Source organism: Nansenia antarctica (genome assembly GCF_963989245.1).
Source record: "Nansenia antarctica genome assembly, chromosome: 1".
NCBI classification, from domain to species: domain Eukaryota; kingdom Metazoa; phylum Chordata; class Actinopteri; order Argentiniformes; family Microstomatidae; genus Nansenia; species Nansenia antarctica.
The window spans coordinates 85,890,038-85,910,939 of NC_137674.1; the positions used below are offsets into that span (position 1 = coordinate 85,890,038).

The 20,902-nt window shown below is 45.3% G+C and overlaps 1 protein-coding gene across 1 annotated transcript in view; it reads left to right on the forward strand.

Annotated features, from left to right (window-relative positions):
* maml2 (mastermind like transcriptional coactivator 2) overlaps positions 1-20,902 on the forward strand; it is a gene marked incomplete at both ends in the record, with an annotated part of 74,026 nt that overhangs the window by 46,493 nt on the left and 6,631 nt on the right. The window contains one exon of the mRNA XM_080526723.1: positions 11,665-13,107. Coding sequence (XP_080382849.1) covers positions 11,665-13,107 — 1,443 coding nt within the window. The remainder of the gene's footprint in view (positions 1-11,664; positions 13,108-20,902) is intronic.

The window sequence follows — 20,902 nt, forward strand, 5'->3', positions numbered from 1 at the left end:
TTTGTGTTTAATCATAACTGGTGCAAAACATGAATGTTGGTTTTTTAGCTTAGATTTAAATATTTTAAGGGTTTGGGCCTGTTTGATTTCTTCACGGAGTTTGTTCCAGGAGCATGCACATAATGCACATAATACTAGTTTGGTTTGACAGTAAAGCCATTGTTCCTTTCAAACACATTCATTAAAACACAAGAACAGAATCAGGATCAGTCATTTCCCCTGTTGACACCATGGCAACACAGCTAGCTAGGAGCCATTGTTCATGGTTTAATACATTTACATTTTTGCATTTTTGGCATTTAGCAGACGCCTTATTCCAAAGCGACTTTACAATCAATACATTTGACTAAGGAAGTGAATCGTCAATCCACCAGTCGTAGCAGGAAGAGTAATCTAGCTCAGGCCATTGGCAGTCCTTGTGATAGAAGAATATTTAATAATAACCCAACAGGTTCTACTCATCAACTAAACAACTACAAACAACCACAAACAACCACAACCACAAACTACCACAAACAACCACAAACAACCACAAACAACCACAAACAACCACAAACAACCACAAACAACCACAAACAACTACAAACAGGCACCCCAAAGTTAAAACAGTGTAATAACCAAATCCTACCCGAATCTACTCTTTAGAATCTACTCTTTAGAATCTACTCTTTAGAATCTACTCTTTAGATTCTATTCTTTAGAATCTACTCTTTAGAATCTACTCTTTAGATTCTATTCTTTAGAATCTACTCTTTAGATTCTATTCTTTAGAATCTACTCTTTAGAATCTACTCTTTAGAATCTATTCTTTAGATCTATTCTTTAGATTCTATTCTTTAGAATCTATTCTAGGATCACCTGAAACAGCAAAGTGGTGTGACTGAGGAGAAAGGGTGAAATGTTGTCCCTGTGATTTAAATGGTGTGTGTGTGTGTGTGTGTGTGTGTGTGTGCATTCTCTCTCTGTTATTTTCTACACTTTTGGGCTATATTTCAAGGGCGTAAAAAAACACAGTTGTGCTCGCGGGTATGTCTGAAAATATCCTTGCCATTTTCAAGGCCAGAGTGTTTCAACACACCTGACGGCACTTGGCCTGCTTATTGTCATGAACAAGCCTCTATTGTCACTACTCCGCCCATCTGAGTGCAGAGGCAGCGTGGGTAATAGTGGTGTTGTGGGTAATTGTGGTGTTGTGGTAAATTCAGCTCTTGGCACCGACACACATCACCAATATCCTGCGTTTGGAGCTGCGTTTGTTTTGTGCCAGCTGCATCTGATATCACGGCCTGTCTTCCCCTCTACCGGACTTTATCGGTATATCAAACAGTCAAAAGTTTATGGGTCATTTGCACAGGAGGACACAGGTAGTAAACTGTCCAATGAAACGCTTGCTTTGCAAGCTGTCTCTCTCTCAACAGTGCAATGACAACATAGAACTAAAATTAGAATAACAACATTACACAATAAGGTAATACAGTAAGGCCATACAATAACAACGTCAATGACCATTTAAAGTGTAAGTAAGTCAGTAGGGCGTTTACACTATTGGGGAAATATAAACAATAGTATACAGCAGGATAGTGTGGGTGGTTTTGTGTTGTATTGGCTGCCAGTTTGTGGTTCTTTTGGGTATGTTTGGGTTGTTGGGTAACTTTGTTTTGGTTACTTCTGGGTACATGTTTGTGGTTGTTTGGGGGACCTTGTTGTGGTGTGTTCATGGTACATTAGGGTGCCTGTTTGTGGGGTACATTTGGTAACTTGTTTGGGGTTGTTTTGGGTACCTCTTTGTGGTTGTTTGTGGGGTACATTTGGTTACTTGTTTGGGGTTGTTTTGGGTACCTGTTTGTGGGGTACATTTGGTTACTTGTTTGGGGTTGTTGTGGTACCTGTTTGTGGTTGTTTGTGGGGTACATTTGGTTACTTGTTTGGGGTTTTTGTGGTACCTGTTTGTGGTTGTTTGTGGGGTACATTTGGTTCCTTGTTTGGGGTGGTTAGTAGGACCCATAAAGACCATACACAGTTGCTGTTAAGATACAGAAATGTGCCAAGTTAGTATGAATGTCTCTGTAGCAGATGCCATCTGGCTGAATTGTTGTTGCAATTCAGAGTACAGTTACCTACATATTTTCATTAACTTGGTGTGTCATTTTTGCTAATAGGCCTATTGCAAAGGGTCAATCTAGCACATTCATTTGGGGATTTAATTCCAGTACAACAGTCTGGCAACAAGCTCCAGTATGAAAGGTTTTATACCTACCTACTCAGAAGAGCAGGTCCAGAATGATAAGTGACTACTGGATGATTAATGCCCCTGGATAGTAGTGTCTGTCTAGTCAGCACCAAATGCTTTAATAAGATGTTCCTATTCATCACCTTGAACGTTGTGCATCGAGTGCAGTGAGAGCCAGGAAATGTGACTGTTTGTCTTGTAGATGTGATATCGAGGGTACGATATGTACAATACTCTGTATGTTCCACAATTAGGCTATATCTGTCACAGCACACAACACGTCTTTGTGAGGGTTTCTGGTGGTGTGTGTTAGGTCTTTAACGCTAGGCAGAGGGCTGTAATTTCTCCACTGTGTCCGTTGAGGAAAAAGAGCTGAAATTCCCCCCCTGGCAGCACTCTTCAAAACCTGCGCAAGCACACAAATATGTCTCCCCTGGAACACAATAGTCATATTTATTTCTTTATTTTCGGCCTGTTGTTTTTTTTGGTTTCATTCAGAGAGGAAGGTTTTTTGACTCGTACAGGATTACAGATTACAACATGTCTGAGGGAGTCTGCGGAATAGATTAAAGGCTGGTGGAGGACTGGATCATTTTGTAGACTCTCTCTCTCTCTCTCTCTCTCTCTCCTCTCACCCCACAAACCAGGGTTCCCGCACTGGTCTTAAAAAGCCTTAAAGGCTAAAATCCAGCAACCCGATTTACAAGGCCTAAAAAGGTCTTACATTTCAGTTATTTGGTCTAAAAATGAGGTGCTAGGTCTTAAAAACGAGATCCTGCAAGGAAATCAGTCCGACCACATCTATTTACGCGGAAATGAATCAAGCTGGAACCAAAAAATGCCAATTGGCTGCCCCCGAGAGAAATTATTGTCGAACGAAGCTACGGCAGGATGACAAAAAGCTATCGGTGTCACGAATAGGTCTAAAATTATATTCAAAGATGTCTAAAAAAAGTTCTAAAAAGGTCGTAAATTCAACTTGCTGAAACTTGTAGGAACCCCGTCTGAGGGAATCTGCTGGATAGATTAAAGGCAGGCTGGTGGAGGACTGGATAATTTTATAGACTCTCTCTCTCTCTCTCTCTCCCCTCTCACCCCACAAACATCCAAGGCTCTCTCTGTGGGGCTGTGCCAAAGGTCTGCCAGATCGTACCAGGAAGCCTAGTGTCACATCCCTGTTCCTGTCCATGTCCCTGTCTTTGTGACGGCTCACCCCAAGCCCCCTTCCACAATGCTCAGCATCAGCAGATTGCCCTACCGCTAACGCTAACGCTCGCTAACAGCACGGTGGCTGAGTCGCCTCACAGCCTCACAGCCTCTCAGCTCACAGGAACAGACAGCCTCTGTTGGCACAGCCAATGACAGGCCCCCTCTCAGCCCCGGTCAAAGGGCGTCGACATGAAAGTGAGGTGAATAAGAGCAGATGGGCCGGCCGCAAGATCACCACATCAAGGTGGGGTTGGTGGATGGCTGTTCTGAACTGTTGTGAACAGGAGACAACCCTGCTAAGTACTGTTAAAGGCAGGCTCTGGCTTGTACGCCACTTACTGTCAGTTTGTTGCAAGGAAAAGATGTGAGTTTGAGTTTTCCCCCTGGATTTCCCTATAGTTATGTATTTAACAGTTTTTCCCCCCCAAAACTGATCCTGGTGAATTACGTTTTTTTCCTCCAAAGATGTCACGAGATGTCTTTGTTTGTTAAAGTGAGTCTTGACCACCACAATTTGTTTAAGATCACTTGTAGTTACGATATTATACATGTTAACTCAACAGGAAGGGCAGAAATACAGATTCTCATCTCTAGGAGAAGGACTGTGTGTTATACATTAAGCCTCTGGTTTGCCAGGAGTCACTTTCAAAGTGATCCAGAGCTTCTGAGCTCGTTCATTGTTAGTCAGAAAATCGTGAGCTTAGAATTCTAAGGTTCTATCTCCGTTTAGGGCAGTTCTGAGATATTGAGGGTCAAAGTTTTTACATTCCATTATGTTTGGTGAGATGGAACCTTTGTATTTTATTAATTACTAACTAAAAAATGACAACATTTTTAAAATAACACCACACAGGCATTAATAAACACCTAATGGATCAGATTATGTAACAAACTCAATTTTGACAAAAATGGAGATAGAACCTTATAATTCGAACGTCACGAAATGTTTTTTCAGATCACTGGTCGATCTGTCCTGAGGATTTGAAGTGAACTTTGAGGCCACAACTTATTTGTGAGATGGAAATGAATAAACTCATCCTCCTCCTCCTCTTCCTCCTCCACCTCCTCCTCCTCCTCCCTCTCCTCCACCTTCTCCTCCTCCTCCTCGCCTTCCTCCTCCCTCTCCTCCTCCTCCCTCGCCTTCCTCCTCTCCCTCCCTCTCCTCCTCCACCTCCTCCTCCCTCGCCCTCCTCCTCCCTCTCCTCCTCCCCCTCCCTCTCCTCCTCCTCCTCCTCCACCACCTCCTCTCCTCCTCTTCCTCCTCCTCGCCTTCCTCATCCTCCTCCTCCACCTCATCCTCCTCCTCCACCTCATCCTCCTCCTCCTCCTCTTCCTCTTCCTTGTCCTCCTCTAGTTCTCACCCCTCTTACTCTCTGTCCAATATTGACCTCCATTGTTGTCCAAACCAAATGTTAACCCGTGGACCTATTTATAGTGTTCAAGCTCTGATTTGTAAGTGAACTCATTATGTAAAAGTGTTTTCACAAGTGTGGAAATGTGCCTTTTGTCAAAAGTGTGGAAAGGCAATTGTCAAAATAATGTAGCAATGTTGAGACTAAAGTTCACAGTTTTGCTAGAAGTGCATTATTAAAATGACAAACATGAGTGTGAAGCAGAGAACGTGCGTTTGTTTTGTCACACTTGGTAAACGCAGTGGCCTACACGTGTTACTGGTTTCAGAGATAGTGCTTCAAGAATCACTGTTACTGGTTAAGCGTTCAGAAAAACAACTGCAACTGTTGACTGGTAGATGTTTTGTCTGCAGAGATGTAAACCAACCGCAAACCCGATGGTATCCATAACAACCGTGCCAAGTCTCTGGATGTGGTTCGGACATCGAAAATATTGTGCTGTTCTGTAAACCGTGCGAGGCAACCACAGTCACATAGTGGCTTTTTTAGCAACAGATACAATCTTCTCCATTATTCATGATGTGTTTCCTCAGGTTTGGAGACGTTGAGAGTATACAGTCCTTGTCCTGCGTCACTCCTTAAAAAGAAGCTTCTGGAAAGGAAGAAAGAAAGTGTGTTTTGAGATCCACACAATAGAATATCTGTCTTCATCTGCTTGCAGTTTGCAGTAAAAACAGATGTGGAGTATGATGGATTCAATTTATCAGCTTGAATCTCTGAAGATTGTGAGGGAGAGATGGAGGAGAGGTAGAGAGGCTGATGGATCTTACCCAGAGGAAAATATCAACATCTGGGATCATTTCTGTCTATCGATTCAGAGGCGAATTAGAGACAGTTTATCATGAGCTAAATCCGAGTCTTGGTTTGACATTTAATATTTGAGAATAATTTTCCCCTCAGGCGATGTTGTTGTTTTTGGGGCATTATACGCTAGACTTTCACTAACTCGTTTGTTGTTATTGTGCTTTTGTATTTACCCTCTAACCAAAACGGTGGACTAATGGTATTTGATGCCTTCTTTTAATTAATTAATGTGATTGTATGTGTGAGTAAACTGTTGCTGGGGAGATGCAGCAATAGGCAAATGTTATTAAAAACATAAAAGTTATTAGTGTTTATAATTTATCAAGAATTCAGAGTCTCCCTGAAAATAGTATGTGTGATGTTTATGGAATTATTCTATACAGATGATAAATGGTAAATGGACTGCACTTATATAGCGCCTTTTTTGCTGCTCCAAAGCTGCTCCAAAGCGCTTTACAACGGCCTCTCATTCACCCATTCACACACACATTCACACACCAATGGCGGCTAGCTACCATGCAAGGCGCTGGCCCGCTCACTGGGAGCAATTTAGGGGTTCAGTGCCTTGCCCAAGGACACTTCGACATGTGGCCAGCCGGGGCTCGAACCGCTGATCTGCCAACCTTGTAATCATTAGACTGCGACTCTACCTCCTGAGACACAGCCACCCCCATATACAGCAAAATACAGTAGATCCATCTGGCTGACGGTTATGGTTGCATGATCACTCACTACGAAGAAGTTACGGTCAAATATAATCTCAACTGTATCCAGTTGCAAAAATAAAAAAAGAAGAAAATCTGTGCTCCAGACATCTTTAGCTACTTCCACTCAGCAGACAGTTGTGTGTTCTAGTTATGTGTTCTAGTTATCTAGTTATGTGTAGTTATGTGTTTTTAGCATGTCGATGTTCTCTCAGCATGTTGTGATGTTATTGAAATACAGTTTAGACCTTCGTAGCGATGTGTTTTGTTAGCCGCAGCGCTAGCTGTTAGCAGCGTTCGTAGCTATGGCTGCGTTTAGAGTCACTTTTCTCCCATTCAATGTTTGAGGTGTACCAACATTCAAATACACCTGTCGTGTTCAATCAATCTTTCTCCAATTTCAATGTATGACACATCATTTGAATGCTTACAATCTGTAGTTTAAGCACATGTAAAACAAACTGAAAAATGACTTTAGCTACTGGTTGCACATTTCACCAGCAGCTGTCACTGACTCAACAGCAGAGTTCTGGCAACAGCAAGTCTTATATGTGCCAGAACTGGACCGAGTGTGGTGGGGCAATGACCCTGGGTGAGAGGTGGCAGTTAGCTACGGGCTCTGATAGGAGGAACGTGGCCCAGATATGTTCCTGTACTAACTGGGCCGTCTCTGGTCTAAGTGAGGTACAGGTCCAGTACTGGAGAACAACGTCATACCTCCTCATCCACATCAACAAGCTGGCTAACATGTGTCCTTTTAATGGCTAAGATAAGGCGGCTGTGGCGCAGGAGGTAGGGGCTGGTGGAGAAAGAGGTTGTGTCTCAGGAGGTAGAGACTGGTGGAGGTAGAGGCTGTGTCTCAGGAGGTAGAGGCTGGTGGAGGTAGAGGCTGTGGCTCAGGAGGTAGAGGCTGGTGGAGGTAGAGGCTGGTGGAGGTAGAGGCTGTGTCTCAGGAGGTAGAGGCTGGTGGAGGTAGAGGTAGAGGCTGGTGGAGGTAGAGGCTGTGTCTCTGGAGGTAGAGGCTAGTGGAGGTAGAGGTAGAGGCTGGTGGAGGTAGAGGCTGTGGCTCAGGAGGTAAAGGCTGGTGGAGGTAGAGGCTGGTGGAGGTAGAGGCTGTGGCTCAAGAGGTAGAGGCTGTGGCTCAAGAGGTAGAGGCTGTGGCTCAGGAGGTAGAGGCTGTGTCTCAGGAGGTAGAGGCTGGTGGAGGTAGAGGCTGGTGGAGGTAGAGGCTTTGTCTCAGGAGGTAGAGGCTGTGGCTCAGGAGGTAGAGGCTGGTGGAGGTAGAGGCTGTGTCTCAGGAGGTAGAGCCGGCGTCTAATGATCGCAAGGTTGGCAGATCTCCAGTTCGAACCCTGGCTGGCCACATGTCGAGACACTGAACACTGAACCCCAAATTGCTCCCAATGAGCGGGCCGGCGCCTTGCATGGTAGCTTGCCTACCTCGCCATTGGTGTGTGAATGTGTGAATGAATGAATGGGTGAATGAGAGGCCGTTGTAAAGCGCTTTGGAATAAGGCATAGCTATATACTGTAAGTCAGTCCGTTTTGCCCAGGAATGGCAGCATACATCTGGGTTGGGTAACAACATGAGGTCATATCCATATGTTAGCAGAAAACAGACTTGGGCGAGGTCTGGGATGCTCTTCTCCGCTCAGAGGGTTTGTACCAGTGGTTTGTTGTCAACAGCTAATCAAAGAAACTTCCTGACTCTCAAAGGCAAAGGAGTACATTTTCACACGGCCTCCCAACACGACACTAATGACATTATCATCCACCACATCATTCCACTCGCTCTGGTGAAGCTCACACACTCACACACACACACACACACACACACACACACACACACACTCACACACACACTCACCGCCCCATCCTGCCACAAAAGAGAGGCGAGAGGTGACTCACAGATATTTTTGATGAGCTGATTAGAATGTGGGGATGTCCCGTGTTTTACAACAAATCTTAGGGTGTGTTCTCACTAGTACATTTTTGCTTCGCTTGGAATCGGAGTTTAGGATAAAATTCGCTTTGCTCTGCGTCGTTTGGAGCTGTGAGAACGTGCATTCAAAGTCGCTCCTGGACCAAACAACCGATGCATGCTCCGCTTGAAAAGGGTGGTTTCGCTCCGGTTAGAAACGACGCATCGAGGCTGTCCATAGGAAAACAACAGCGCATGCGTGTTGATCTGGATAAGAGCGGGACGAACAGGCAATTTTACATTTTTCTGACCAATCAACTACCACGTCTGTTGCTTCGATTGCGTATGTTACTTCGTTTACATAAATGTACTGTGAGAACGTAAATCAGAGAAATAATTTAAGCAACAATGTTGCAATCTCATCCACTTGCTCCGGGTCCTGATTCGGACTTTCATGTGAGAACATGACCTGAATATCATAGAAGTGGTAGTGAGCGCAGGCGAGAAGCATCATCCAGGGTTCCCACGCGTCCTTGAAATCCTTAGGTCTAAAATTATATTCAAAAAGGTCTTAAAAGGTCTTAAATGTGACTTGTTGAAACTTGTAGGAACCCTGCTGATAGTAGAAACCCAGAGACCGAGTGAACAACAGGAATAAACAACCAGGCCTTCGGGCTGTGAATCATCCTAATGTGATGTGTGCCAGCGACTGGAAATGACTACAATTTGTTCTCACTGTGAAATCGTCACTACTACACTGATACCCCTCTCTGCTGCTCAGATTGTTGTAGAAGTGGAATAACATTAAACGATGACCAGACAGTGAGTCATCTTTATGTGTAGACTGTGCCACTGAGCAAGTGCGTCAACTTGCTACTAAGTTACGGGCAGTTAATCTTTTCAAACAGCTGTGACCGTGATTATCTGTAAACAAGATGGTAATGATCTCATTTTATGCGCACGATAAGGTAACATAAGCAGGCCTAATGTGTTTTAGAAGAATGAATGAATGAATTAATGATCTTTATTGTCATTGTACTGGTACAATGAAATTGAAATGCAAACCCTAGGTGCTAACAAACAAAACACTGTCCTAAGATAATAAAACGCAGTCCTAAGGTAATAAAAAACAAATGAGACATAAATAGACTTAAATAGGGAGATATACCTAAAAGTAATCGGTAGGAATCTGAGTATGTATCTATTGTGTAAACTTCTATACTTCTATACATGGCCTATTCACAGGGGGGTATATAGACAGGGGGGTGTTAGCATGTAACTATGTACTGATGAGACTAGAGATGCTTCGGATGTGAGGTGTCCACATGCTTGCTCACAGCACTTGCTTTCCAGACTACTATGTCATTACAGCCCTTTTCCAAAGGCTAAGATGAACACTCGTATAAGACGGTGTTGTAACATCTCTTAATGTTCATCTCTGTTTGGTTGAGGTATGAAATCACTGTCTATTAAAGTGTCACTGAACTTTACATGTTTGGCATTTAGCAGACGTCTTATTCCAAAGCAACTTACAATCTATGCATTTGGCTAAGTAAGTGAATCATCCATTCACCAGTCGTAACAGGAAAAGCAATCTAGCACAAGCCAGCGGCCATTGGCAGTCGTCGCGCTAGAAGAAGAGATTATTTTTTTTATTGTTTTTATTAGTAGACACTGGAGGGGGTAGTAAAAATCTCAGGAGTGGGGGGTAACATGAGAAGATTTGGGGAGGTTAAACAGACAGGCAGCAGCATTCTGGATGAGCTGCAGAGGTCTGATGGCTGAGGCGGGGAGCCCAGCCAGGAGTGCGTTGCAAGTCAAGGTGGGAGATGACCAGTGACTGGGTCAAGAGTTGCGCTGCTTCTCTGGTGAGGAATGGACGTATCCTTCTGATGTTGTAGAGGAAAAATCTGCAGGAGCGTGCTGTCCCTGCGATGTTCTCCGTACAGGATAGGCGGTTGTCCAGGATCACTCCAAGGTTCTTGGCTGTCTGGGAGGAGGTCACCGTAGATTTCTCCACTGTGATAGAGTCTTGGAGAGGGCAGGAAGGCTTTCCCAGGGATGAAGAGTTGCTCAGTCTTGTTAAGGTCGAGCTTGAGGTGGTGGGCTGACATCCATGTCAGCGAGACATGCAGAGACACGTGTTGCCACATGAGGGTATAGCAAGGTGCCAACTGACGTCATCAGAAAGCAAATTTGGAGCTTCACAATAGAACTTTATTTGTGAAATACGTCTTTCTAAATAAATACCTGCCCATGTTTCTACGGTAACCAGTTGGAATGTGACATCATAATACTGTGGTCTTTGACGAAGGCTAATGATGTCAGAAAACCTCTGTTGGCTAACTGGCTAAAGGAGATGTTGGATGGAAGACTTGGAGCAAACTTAGTGCTTGGACTACATTTTTATTATACTGACATTTAGAATGATCATCACAATTTTAATTGGTTTACAACATCAAAGAGAGGGAGGATTTAAATTAAGTGTATTCATTATATATAGTGGGTCTTGTGATCTTACATGTTTGGTTTTCTTCAGGCAACACTTCGATTGAACCAGCATGGGTTTTAATTTGAAAGATGTTTAGTAGTGGATTCAAGCCTTGCTTGGCTTTTGTCCTGGCATAACTCTCATCTGACTATCTGACTATCTTGCTACTGTCTTAATAAACGTGAAAATACAGAAAGAGTGGAACTGAAAAATGTGCACAAATGTCTTAAGCTGTATTATCTATAGGTTTATTTGAACTTAAAGCTACATTATGGAAGATGTTGCCATTGGGGGTGCTCTTGAGAAAAAGGGGTTCCCTTGATAGTCATAAATAATGTCTGGATATTACCTCATTGGACAGAAAGGAGCACACCTCCCCATGTTTTCATCTGAAAACAAAGGATTGTCTGGTTTAATGAGGCAAACAATGTATTGAAATGATGTCATAGGAGTATGATAACCATAGAGTCAACACTAATACAGGCGGCTGTGGTGCAGGAGGTAGAGCCGCCGTCTAATGATCGCAAGGTTGGCAGATCGGCGGTTCGAGCCCCCGGCTGGCCACATGTCGAAGTGTCTTTTGGCAAGACACTGAACCCCAAATTGCTCCCAGTGAGCGGGCCGGCGCCTTGCATGGTAAATTGCAGCCATTGGTGTGTGAATGTGTGCGTGAATGGGTGAATGAGTGGCGCTGTAAAGTGCTTTGGATAAAAGCGCTATATAAGTGCAGTCCATTTACTATTTAATTAATACATCTGAGGTAAATAAATGAACAGTTAAACTCCCGTAGTGAATCTTAAATAATAAGCTGAGGCCATGCCATCAATTGAAACGACTCGACTTGTTTCCGATCAACAGATTTCTTAATAGAGTTTTCTTTTTTGTCTTCACAGCTCCAAGGGTCTTTGAGGAGAAAACTCGACGGACACGTGTCTGAGTACGCTTCGAAACAGAACGGCCTTTCCTGCGGGCCGTCCGGACCGGACTTCAAGCGTGTGTGTATGGAGGGCGGTGGCGGCCTGGTGGGCGGTGAGCCTTGTTCCTTCAGTGTAGGGGGGCATTCTCAGTCCTTACCAGGACTTGCCCCCGCCATGGGCCACAACAACAGTCTGCAGAGGAAGAACGCCTACATGATGCCCCACGGCGTGGGCACGGACCTGTTCCACATGACCCTGAAGGAGATGAAGAAGGAGCCCATCGAGATGCAGTCGTCTTGCGGGCAGTCGTCGTCCGCGGAGTCGACCGGCATGATGGTGTTCGACTTCAAAGACGAGGGCGGCGGCGGCGGGGGCGGGGGAGGTCACATCGACCCGGACCTCCAGGATCTGTTCGACGAGCTCACCAAGTCTGTGCCTTCGCTCAACGACCTGGAGTTCGAGAAGATGCTGAAGCAGGACGTCGACGCATTCGGCCTGGACCTCGGCGGCAGGCCCAGCTCGGCGGGGGCTCTACAAGCCGGCCTCTGCTCTCAGATGGAGACGAGGATCATAAAGACGGAGTACTCCTCTCCTGACTTCGGAGGACAGAATCACGGCTGCTTACCGCAGCTCCGACCGGCCTCCGCGGGGCCCTCCTTCACTATGGGCGGCTCCTCCTTGTCCACCTCCTCCTCCCCGATCACCTCCTCACACAAACCCCACGGCCAAGGGCCCCACGGTCCCCCCAGACCCCTGCCCAGCTGGCCCGAGGTGTCCCACGCAGAGCAGCTGAAGCAGATGGCGGCTAACCAGCAGCAGCCCAACAACAACAACAACAACCTGCTCCACCACCACCACCAACAGCCTGGAGGAGGAGGAGGAGGGGGGACCAGCTGGGCCACAGCCAGGGGCACCCACCCCTCCTCCACCTTCCCTCCCCAGGAGAAGCTCTCCGGCTCGGCCCCGCTGGGCCAGCAGAATCGGATCGGCCCGGGAAACTCCGTCCTGCGCCCGATGAGCGCCGGCCAGTGCAAGGGGATCGTCAACAACAACAACAACAACTGCCTCTTCAAGCCCAACGGTCCCGGGGGCTCCAAGCCCATGGACATGAAGGTGCTCAGCTCCAAGCCCATGCTGCACTTCAGCCCCAAAGCGCCGCCCGCCCCCCCCTCTGCAGGTCAACAGCAGATCCCCATCATGGCGGGCCCGCTGAGCAAGACTGCAGGCCATCAGCAGCAGCAGCAGCAGCAGCCAGCCACGACCGCCCAGAACCAGCCTCATCCAGCTCTGCACTACCAGAACCCACAGATGCCCATGCCAGGGGCCCCGTGCCTGGGGTCCAAGCCCGGTCCCCAGAGGCCTCCACTGAACCAGAACCACGGACCTGGGCTCCACTTCAAACTGGCTCAACAACGACAGGTAAATTACATATAATTTTCCCTAAGTAAGTAAGTAAAATGTATTTATACAGCACCTTTCCCAGACCAAGGGTCACAAAGTGCTTTACCAAACAAGGAAGAAACATAATAAAACATAATACAAGAGCGAAAGCCACAGCAGGTTAAAACAGGCAAACAAGTGAAAATAAAAACAAGTAGCCTTGAGAACCGATGGTTCTGGAGCCTAACGGCCCTTAGGGGGAAGGAGCCTATCTCCTGTTTCTGTAGCGTGAGGCGGCTTGATGTACAAGTACACCCCCTGGACATGACGCTGGTATGTCGCAGGGTCTTACCCCCAATCCAACCCATTTTCCCATATGGTTAGTATTATTGTTTCATGGTGAACTCATTGCAAGAAATACTTACTCTGGGTAATTGTAGTTTTATAATGACAATGAAGCGTGATGCTTTTCCATTATGGTCTTCAATAAATTGATTCAGTGAAATTGAACAATGTAGATTCAAAGTGGTATATACTCTATCAAATTTCAGGACTTTCCTTTCATGACTTTTCCTAGATACCACCCAGTATCCAAAATCACATCAGGAATCCAGGATAAGCTAGTATAAAGCTATTTCGCAGTTTTTCTGTGTAGGAGGCAGGCTAATTTACAAGACGCGCCAACTAGTGGTCTTTGTGTGTAAGTAGCAGCTTCCCATTGTCATTTGACCCCCGAGGCGGCTCTTATAGTAGGTAAAATAGGCACGGCTGTTCTTCTAGTGTTAAGAATTACAGTAAACCGTCCTGTGTAGAGTTGCAGAGTGCAGACTGATGATTGAATAGTGTTTGCTGTATTGCTCCATTTCTATTGCCTTCCCATATATTGCTCTAGGTTGCACTGAACGTCTTGGTAGTGTGTTTTTCTTCCAACATTTAATTGGAGCCTTTCGGCGCTGTGAAATAATATACCACAAGCTCCTCTTTTTGTGCTGTTGATCTAGTAATAGGATCCATGGCTCACACAGAGAGCCTGCCCTGGCACTCTGCACACCACTCAGTCCCCTCAGCTCGCTCAGGGCACTCAGTGATGCAGTTCTTAACTGTGAGGGACAATGTGAAGCTGTTTGTTTTTCCTGGTTGTTGTTGTTGCCGTTCATCATTACTGTTTGTGTGTTTTTACCTTTGTGCTTTGGGTCTCTTGAATATGTATTATTACCCCCCTAGAAGTGTTTTGTGACGACGACGCGGCTTTTGCCAGAGAGCGGTAGATTAACATCGAGAAGTTTCTAATTTCTCTGCCTGTCACAGTCGCTCTCCGTCAAGGCGTTGATTTGCACAGTGGGATTTTGCTAATTGGAGGTTGTTAGCTACAAGGGACAAGTGGTGGAAAATGAGAGTAATCTGCTTAGCCTCGGTGCCGGAGGTTGAACCACTGATTTGTTATGATTGGGGAGAGTTAGCACATCCCCCCTTTTTCATGTTTTGCACAAACAGTATCTCTAACCCCTCTTTGTGTGAGATGTTCATGTGAACCACACACGAGGGCTCTCGTTACCACTTCAGAGCGTCGTCTTCAAATCAAGGGAGGAGGGCAAGTGGCTAAAAACATGGCAGGGTAGTAGAGGATGCAGAATTAAAAAGTCAGTTATTGTGTGTGCTCTCTCTCTATTCCACTGGTAGAAGAGACACTTGCCTAAAAACATGGCAGGGTAGTAGAGGATGCAGAATTAAAAAGTCAGTTGTTGTGTGTGCTCTCTCTCTATTCCACTGGTAGAAGAGAGACACTCACCTACAGACTCCCTTGACCGCCCACCTCGTCTCACAACGAGCCAATAGAGAGAGAGCTTTGACACAGTAACACGTTCCAGGGTAAAGAAAACGTGAACTCTTACCAAGGACATCGTTGATTGTGTCTCTTTAATATCCTGTTTGATTGAATAATCAACAAATGCTACTGATGATTCAGCTTCTTAGGAAAACGGATGATGAAACAGTATTGTTTACGAGCGGGTATCGACAAGGGAGTCGTAGCCTACGCCGCTAGACTGCTTGTCTGCTGAAGGCAGCGGTGACAGAGTTAAACGCCTCGCTAGTTCGGAGAGGAAGGCACAGTGCGAAGGGGAAGAAAAGAAAAAAGCAGTTGAGTTGAGTCTCTTCCCACAGTGAATTGAATTAGTAATGCCATAGAAATAAAAGTCCCGAAACAGTGCCGTGATCCCCTCTGGAACAACTAGCTAGCAGCCCTGAACTTCCTCCCACTTGGGAAAAGCTCAATACATTTTTAAAGAGACCAAGATGTGGACTCTTGGTCTGTGTTTTCTTGTTCTCACAGTCTAATAGTTGGTTGTAAAAAAAAAAACTAACACTATGTAAAAACTTAAAGCCACTACTCTCTAAGTCTTTAGGCTCTGAGGTTATACCCAAAAGAAAAACACACTTAGATCTAATACAACCTTACACACTCCTGTACACACTCCTGTGTTACTGATGTACTGTTTCAGATATTAGAACGTAGGCTTTCAGAATAGTCATGCTCGAATGAAAGGTGTCAACATGTTGTACTGAGAGACTATTGGAGATTACTGTGTGAATCTTATTATCCCATATATAATGTAGCCCGTTAAAAGGTCTGACATCTCACCTGCAGAACATAACGTATACGAAACATGTAGTTGTTTTCCTGTTGTCAATTAGTATAATACTAGTTTCACCTTTCACCAAAAGATGATATAATACCATAAGCTGACATTGCTTTAAGTTTGTGTTGTAACATAGAGGACCAAACGTGGTCCTCCTTTGAAGCTACTGCCCTCTATCTCTGCCAAACACCAAATACACTTTGATTACTATGACGATTTCCCCCCAAAAAACCTTTTGATATCGTTTAATCGAACACAAGTTGATTTACTGTTGTTGAAAATGAACCGAAGTCATAGTCCTAAAGTAAGTACATCGATTCCATCCAAAAACAGAAAAGTCCACTGTAAAAGTAAAAACCATTGTGCTTAATAGGGATTTTAAAATGTTTTGAATATATTCCCCTTCTTCTTCGGCGTATGGGTTGTTGTTTCCTCTCCACTCCACCAGGCTCGGGGCCGAGGGGCTACCCTTTTACCACCCCGAGACCTGGTTGAGGGCCTCACCCGGGCTATATTTCTGGAATATATTCCCCTGATCTCTGTGGCACAACATCCCTAGTAAGGATATGAGAGGAGCAGGGGGCTGAGAGAGAGCCGGGTCAGGCCAGTGGGGCTGTGAAGGGAGCGCTTGTTTCCCTGGGAAAGGGAACCGCGGCCAAGTCCAGATGCCGAGGCCCGTCCCCGGGACCGCGTCCTGACTCCAGACTGGAGGAAGTGCCGTGTGAGAGAGAGAGAGAGAGAGAGAGAGAGAGAGAGAGAGAGAGAGAGAGAGAGAGAGAGAGAGAGAGAGAGAGAGAGAGAGAGAGAGAGAGAGAGAGAGAGAGAGAGAGAGAGAGAGAGAGAGAGAGAGAGAGAGAGAGAGAGAGAGAGAGAGAGAGAGAGAGAGAGAGAGAGAGAGAGAGAGAGAGAGAGAGAGAGAGAGAGAGAGAGAGAGAGAGAGAGAGAGAGAGAGAGAGAGAGAGAGAGAGAGAGAGAGAGAGAGAGAGAGAGAGAGAGAGAGAGAGAGAGAGAGAGAGAGCCAGCAAGGCCCGGACCAGGCCCTGGATGTCTGTCAGCTGCCTGTACTGCCGCAGGACGGGAGGCTAAATCACACCTCCGCTCCTTTCTCTGAGGCCCGAGAGCCCATGTGGTATTAATTTACGCCAAGCTTATGAAGAATGAAGAGGTGGGGAAGGGGGGGGGGGGTTTGGGGGGGTGAAGTGGTGAAGTGGTGGGGGGGTTTGGAAAACAGCTTTATGACACGTCAAGGATGACAAAGAGAGGATTACACAGATATACATGCTAACAAAACACTCCTTGGTAGAGGTTTTTCTCTGACAACAAAGAGGTCGGCGGCGGAACGGGTCCGTTCCCATGTAATGCGAAGAAAATGTGTCTCGGCGGTGCGAACGTCTGTGAGCAGTCGTAATTTCTCACGGTGCTATATAATAATTGGATGCAGTGAACCCAGAGGGAGCGGTTACATGGCTGCTACCCTCCTCTCTCTCTCTCTCTCTCTCTCTCTGCGTTTGAAGTTTTTTTGCTTCCTCCTTAAATGTGTGTTGAGAGTATAGGGAGGGACCTCCCTGTTCAGCTGTTTTGGACATGCTTCAAGCGAGTTCACAGCTTACTATTTTGTCCTACTTTATTATTAGGTTAGACTCGCTTGGTTCCAGAAACCAGGAGAAGAACACATTCTTAGAAAGACAACACCAACAATGCGCTCTTCTTGGCTACCAGTTCTATGTTCTGAGACATCTACTACCCCCCAGCACTGTGTCTCCTGAGACACCTGCTTCCCCCTATACTGTGTCTCCTAAGATTTCTACTTCCCCCCTTGTACTGTTTCTCCAGTGTCTATAAAAAATTAAAATATAATTATTTCTTTCTTCTTCTACCACAACGACTGCCAATGGCCCCTGGCCTGAGCTAGATTACTCTTCCTGCTACGACTGGTGGATTGATGATTCCCCTCTGGCACTATATAAATCCAAGCTATTATTATTATTATTATTATTATTATTATTATTATTATTAAATACTAAACATGATGCTAAATATGAATCTGTAAGGGCTTGTGATGCCCTATACTTGGGCACCATAACTAATACTAATAGGGGGTAGTGGTGGTCTAGTAGTGGACAACGAGTTGGACTGGTGATCGGAGGGTTGTGAGTTCAAATCCCGCTTGAAAACACCACCACTAGTGTGCCCTTGATTAAGGCACTTATCCCTCGCAAATAGTTCCCCCAGTTTTTTTTAAGTAGAGCAAGCACAATATATTTGAGTGTGAATGCTCTCTCTAGACCGCTCTCAACCACTAAACCAACACAGGCTACAACCCTCTACCCCAGGCTCAACTCTATCTATCTACAATATCCTGCGTATCTATCTATCTATCTATCTATCTATCGTATCTGTCTATCTATCTATCTATCTATCTATCTTTCTATCTATCTATCTATCTATCTATCTATCTATCTATCTATCTATCTATCTATCTATCTATCTATCTATCTATCTATCTATCTATCTATCTATCTATCTATCTATCTATCTATCTATCTATCTATCTATCTATCTATCTATCTATCTATCTATCTATCTATCTATCTATCTTGCTCCCAGAATCCCAAAATTGCTCCCAGTGAGCGGGCCGGCGCCTTGCATGGCAGCTTGCCGCCGTTGGTGTGTGAATGTGTGTGTGAATGGGTAAGGTATCTATAAAGTATAGATTCTCAGCTTTTATTTGATGGTGTTTTGTACACATTGGTTTCACCATTTTAGAAATGACAACACATTATATAATACATAACACTATTCATTCAGGGCTTCAAAAGTATTGGGACAAATTAATATAAATTAAGCACTCATGTTTAGTATTTGGTCAACAATCCTTTGTACGCAATATCTTCCTGAAGTCTGTGACCCATTGACCCCACCAGACGCTGATAGGCCTGTACTGTAACCATGGTGATGCCCTGCCTGGCCTGTAACCATGGTGATGCTCTGCCAGGCCTGTACTGTAACCATGGTGATGCCCTGCCAGGCCTGTACTGTAACCATGGTGATGCTCTGCCAGGCCTGTACTGTAACCATGGTGATGCTCTGCCAGGCCTGTACTGTAACCATGGTGATGCTCTGCCAGGCCTGTATTATAACCATGGTGATGCTCTGCCAGGCCTCCTGTACTGTAACCATGGGGATGCTCTGCCAGGCCTCCTGTACTGTAACCATGGTGATGCTCTGCCAGGCCTCCTGTACTGTAACCATGGTGATGCTCTGCCTGGCCTGTACTGTAACCATGGTGATGCTCTGCCAGGCCTCCTGTACTGTAACCATGGGGATGCTCTGCCAGGCCTCCTGTACTGTAACCATGGTGATGCTCTGCAAGGCCTCCTGTACTGTAACCATGGTGATGCTCTGCCAGGCCTCCTGTACTGTAACCATGGTGATGCTGACAGGACTGTACTGTAACCATGGTGATGCTCTGCCAGGCCTGTACTGTAACCATGGTGATGCTGACAGGACTGTACTGTAACCATGGTGACGCTCTGCCAGGCTGCAGCCATCTTCAGTTGTTGTTGCTCTTATCATCAGGAAGTAACTTTGACCGATCCAAAACATTCTACACTTTTGGTCCTGGAGAAACTCCTGTAGTTGCTCTGGCAGCAGTCTGCCGCGGCCCATAGGTTGGGAACCACTGCTGTCGGTCATTGTCTTACTGTCAGAAGAACAAGCACAGTCAGATGCACGTTGAGGCGTTTGCGTGTACTTTAGCAGACCAGATGTTTGTGTGACACACAATTCATTCTGCTGCTGCTGTCAGCAATCACATCATCAACTAAGACAAGTTAGCCAGTTGTAGTGGCAAGCTATACATGCCCAAACCATACCACCCCCCTCACCCCCTCACCACGCTGCCACACAGTGAACCTCTGATGATGTCCCAACCCGCCCGGAACAGCCCGGAAAACAGCCTTCCCAGAAAAAGGACTGAACCAGATGCAGGGATTAACATCTGAGTGGTATTTTCAGCAAAACAGCTTCTATGACATCTATGATGTTCTGAGAACCCCGGAGAGGAACATTAACTTGTGGAAAAAGCGCGTAATAGTTTTCCTTTAACGTTCATAGGATGATGCAACCAGAGGAATGCTCCATGCATGCGGGGGGTGGAGCGCCACTGTGCAGATGTTGCAGTGAGGGAAGCTAAGCAGGAGATGTGTGTGTTGGTGTTCGGTTGTTAAGTCGTGACGTGTTTCCGGGTCCAACGTTGGCTGAGGCGCTCTCTTAGAAATGCCGCAGTAATAATAACAATTCATTATATTTGTATAGCGCTTTTCCGAGGCTCAAAGACGCTGACAATATGGGAAAAACGGGAAAGTGCTGTGTCCCTTGTTGTATGAACTCGATCCCAGTCTAAAAAAACGATTGAACTGTCATTCTACCGCTTTAGTACACAGGTACTCTAGTGCTTTAGTACACTGGTACTCTGGTGCTTTAGTACACTGGTACTCTGGTGCTTTAGTACACTGGTACTCTGGTGCTTTAGTACACTGGTACTTTGGTGCGGGGAATTTTTTATTTGGACCCGGAAATTGCTAAACGTCACGCATGACGTCATACTTAACAACCGAATTGCCCTCAGGTGTACAAAGATCACTGGGCTAATAATTAATCATCTTTTTAATGATGTTCTTAATGATGATGTTAATGCAAGGGTAATAGTTCATGTAATTTTGGAATCAATATCTTAGTTTTTTATAGGGTCTCTGATTTGCATAGGAATCAATTGCACACTGTGTAGATCAGGTTGTCATTACAAATTGTGCACATTTTTAATATTTTTTATAAATGTGGAAAAAGTGAAGGAGTGGGAGGCTTGTCTCTTAGTGCTATCACCTCTAGACCAAAGAGGAAATATGGTTTCAATAGCTACTAACATTCACACTCCATATATGAATAACACCTTAACTCAACACAGTTTTCACAGATTTCTAGACTTTTTGCAAGCCAAAATTCCATCAGGCTAGCTCGACACTCCAAACAAAATCCAGCATTCCAATCTATAAGGCCTAAAAAGGTCTTACATTTCAGTTATTCAGTCTAAAAATTAGGTGCTAGGTCTTAAAAATGAGATCCTGCAAGGAAATCAGTCCGACCACATCTATTTACGTGGAAATTAATCAAGCTGGAACCCAAAAAATGCCAAT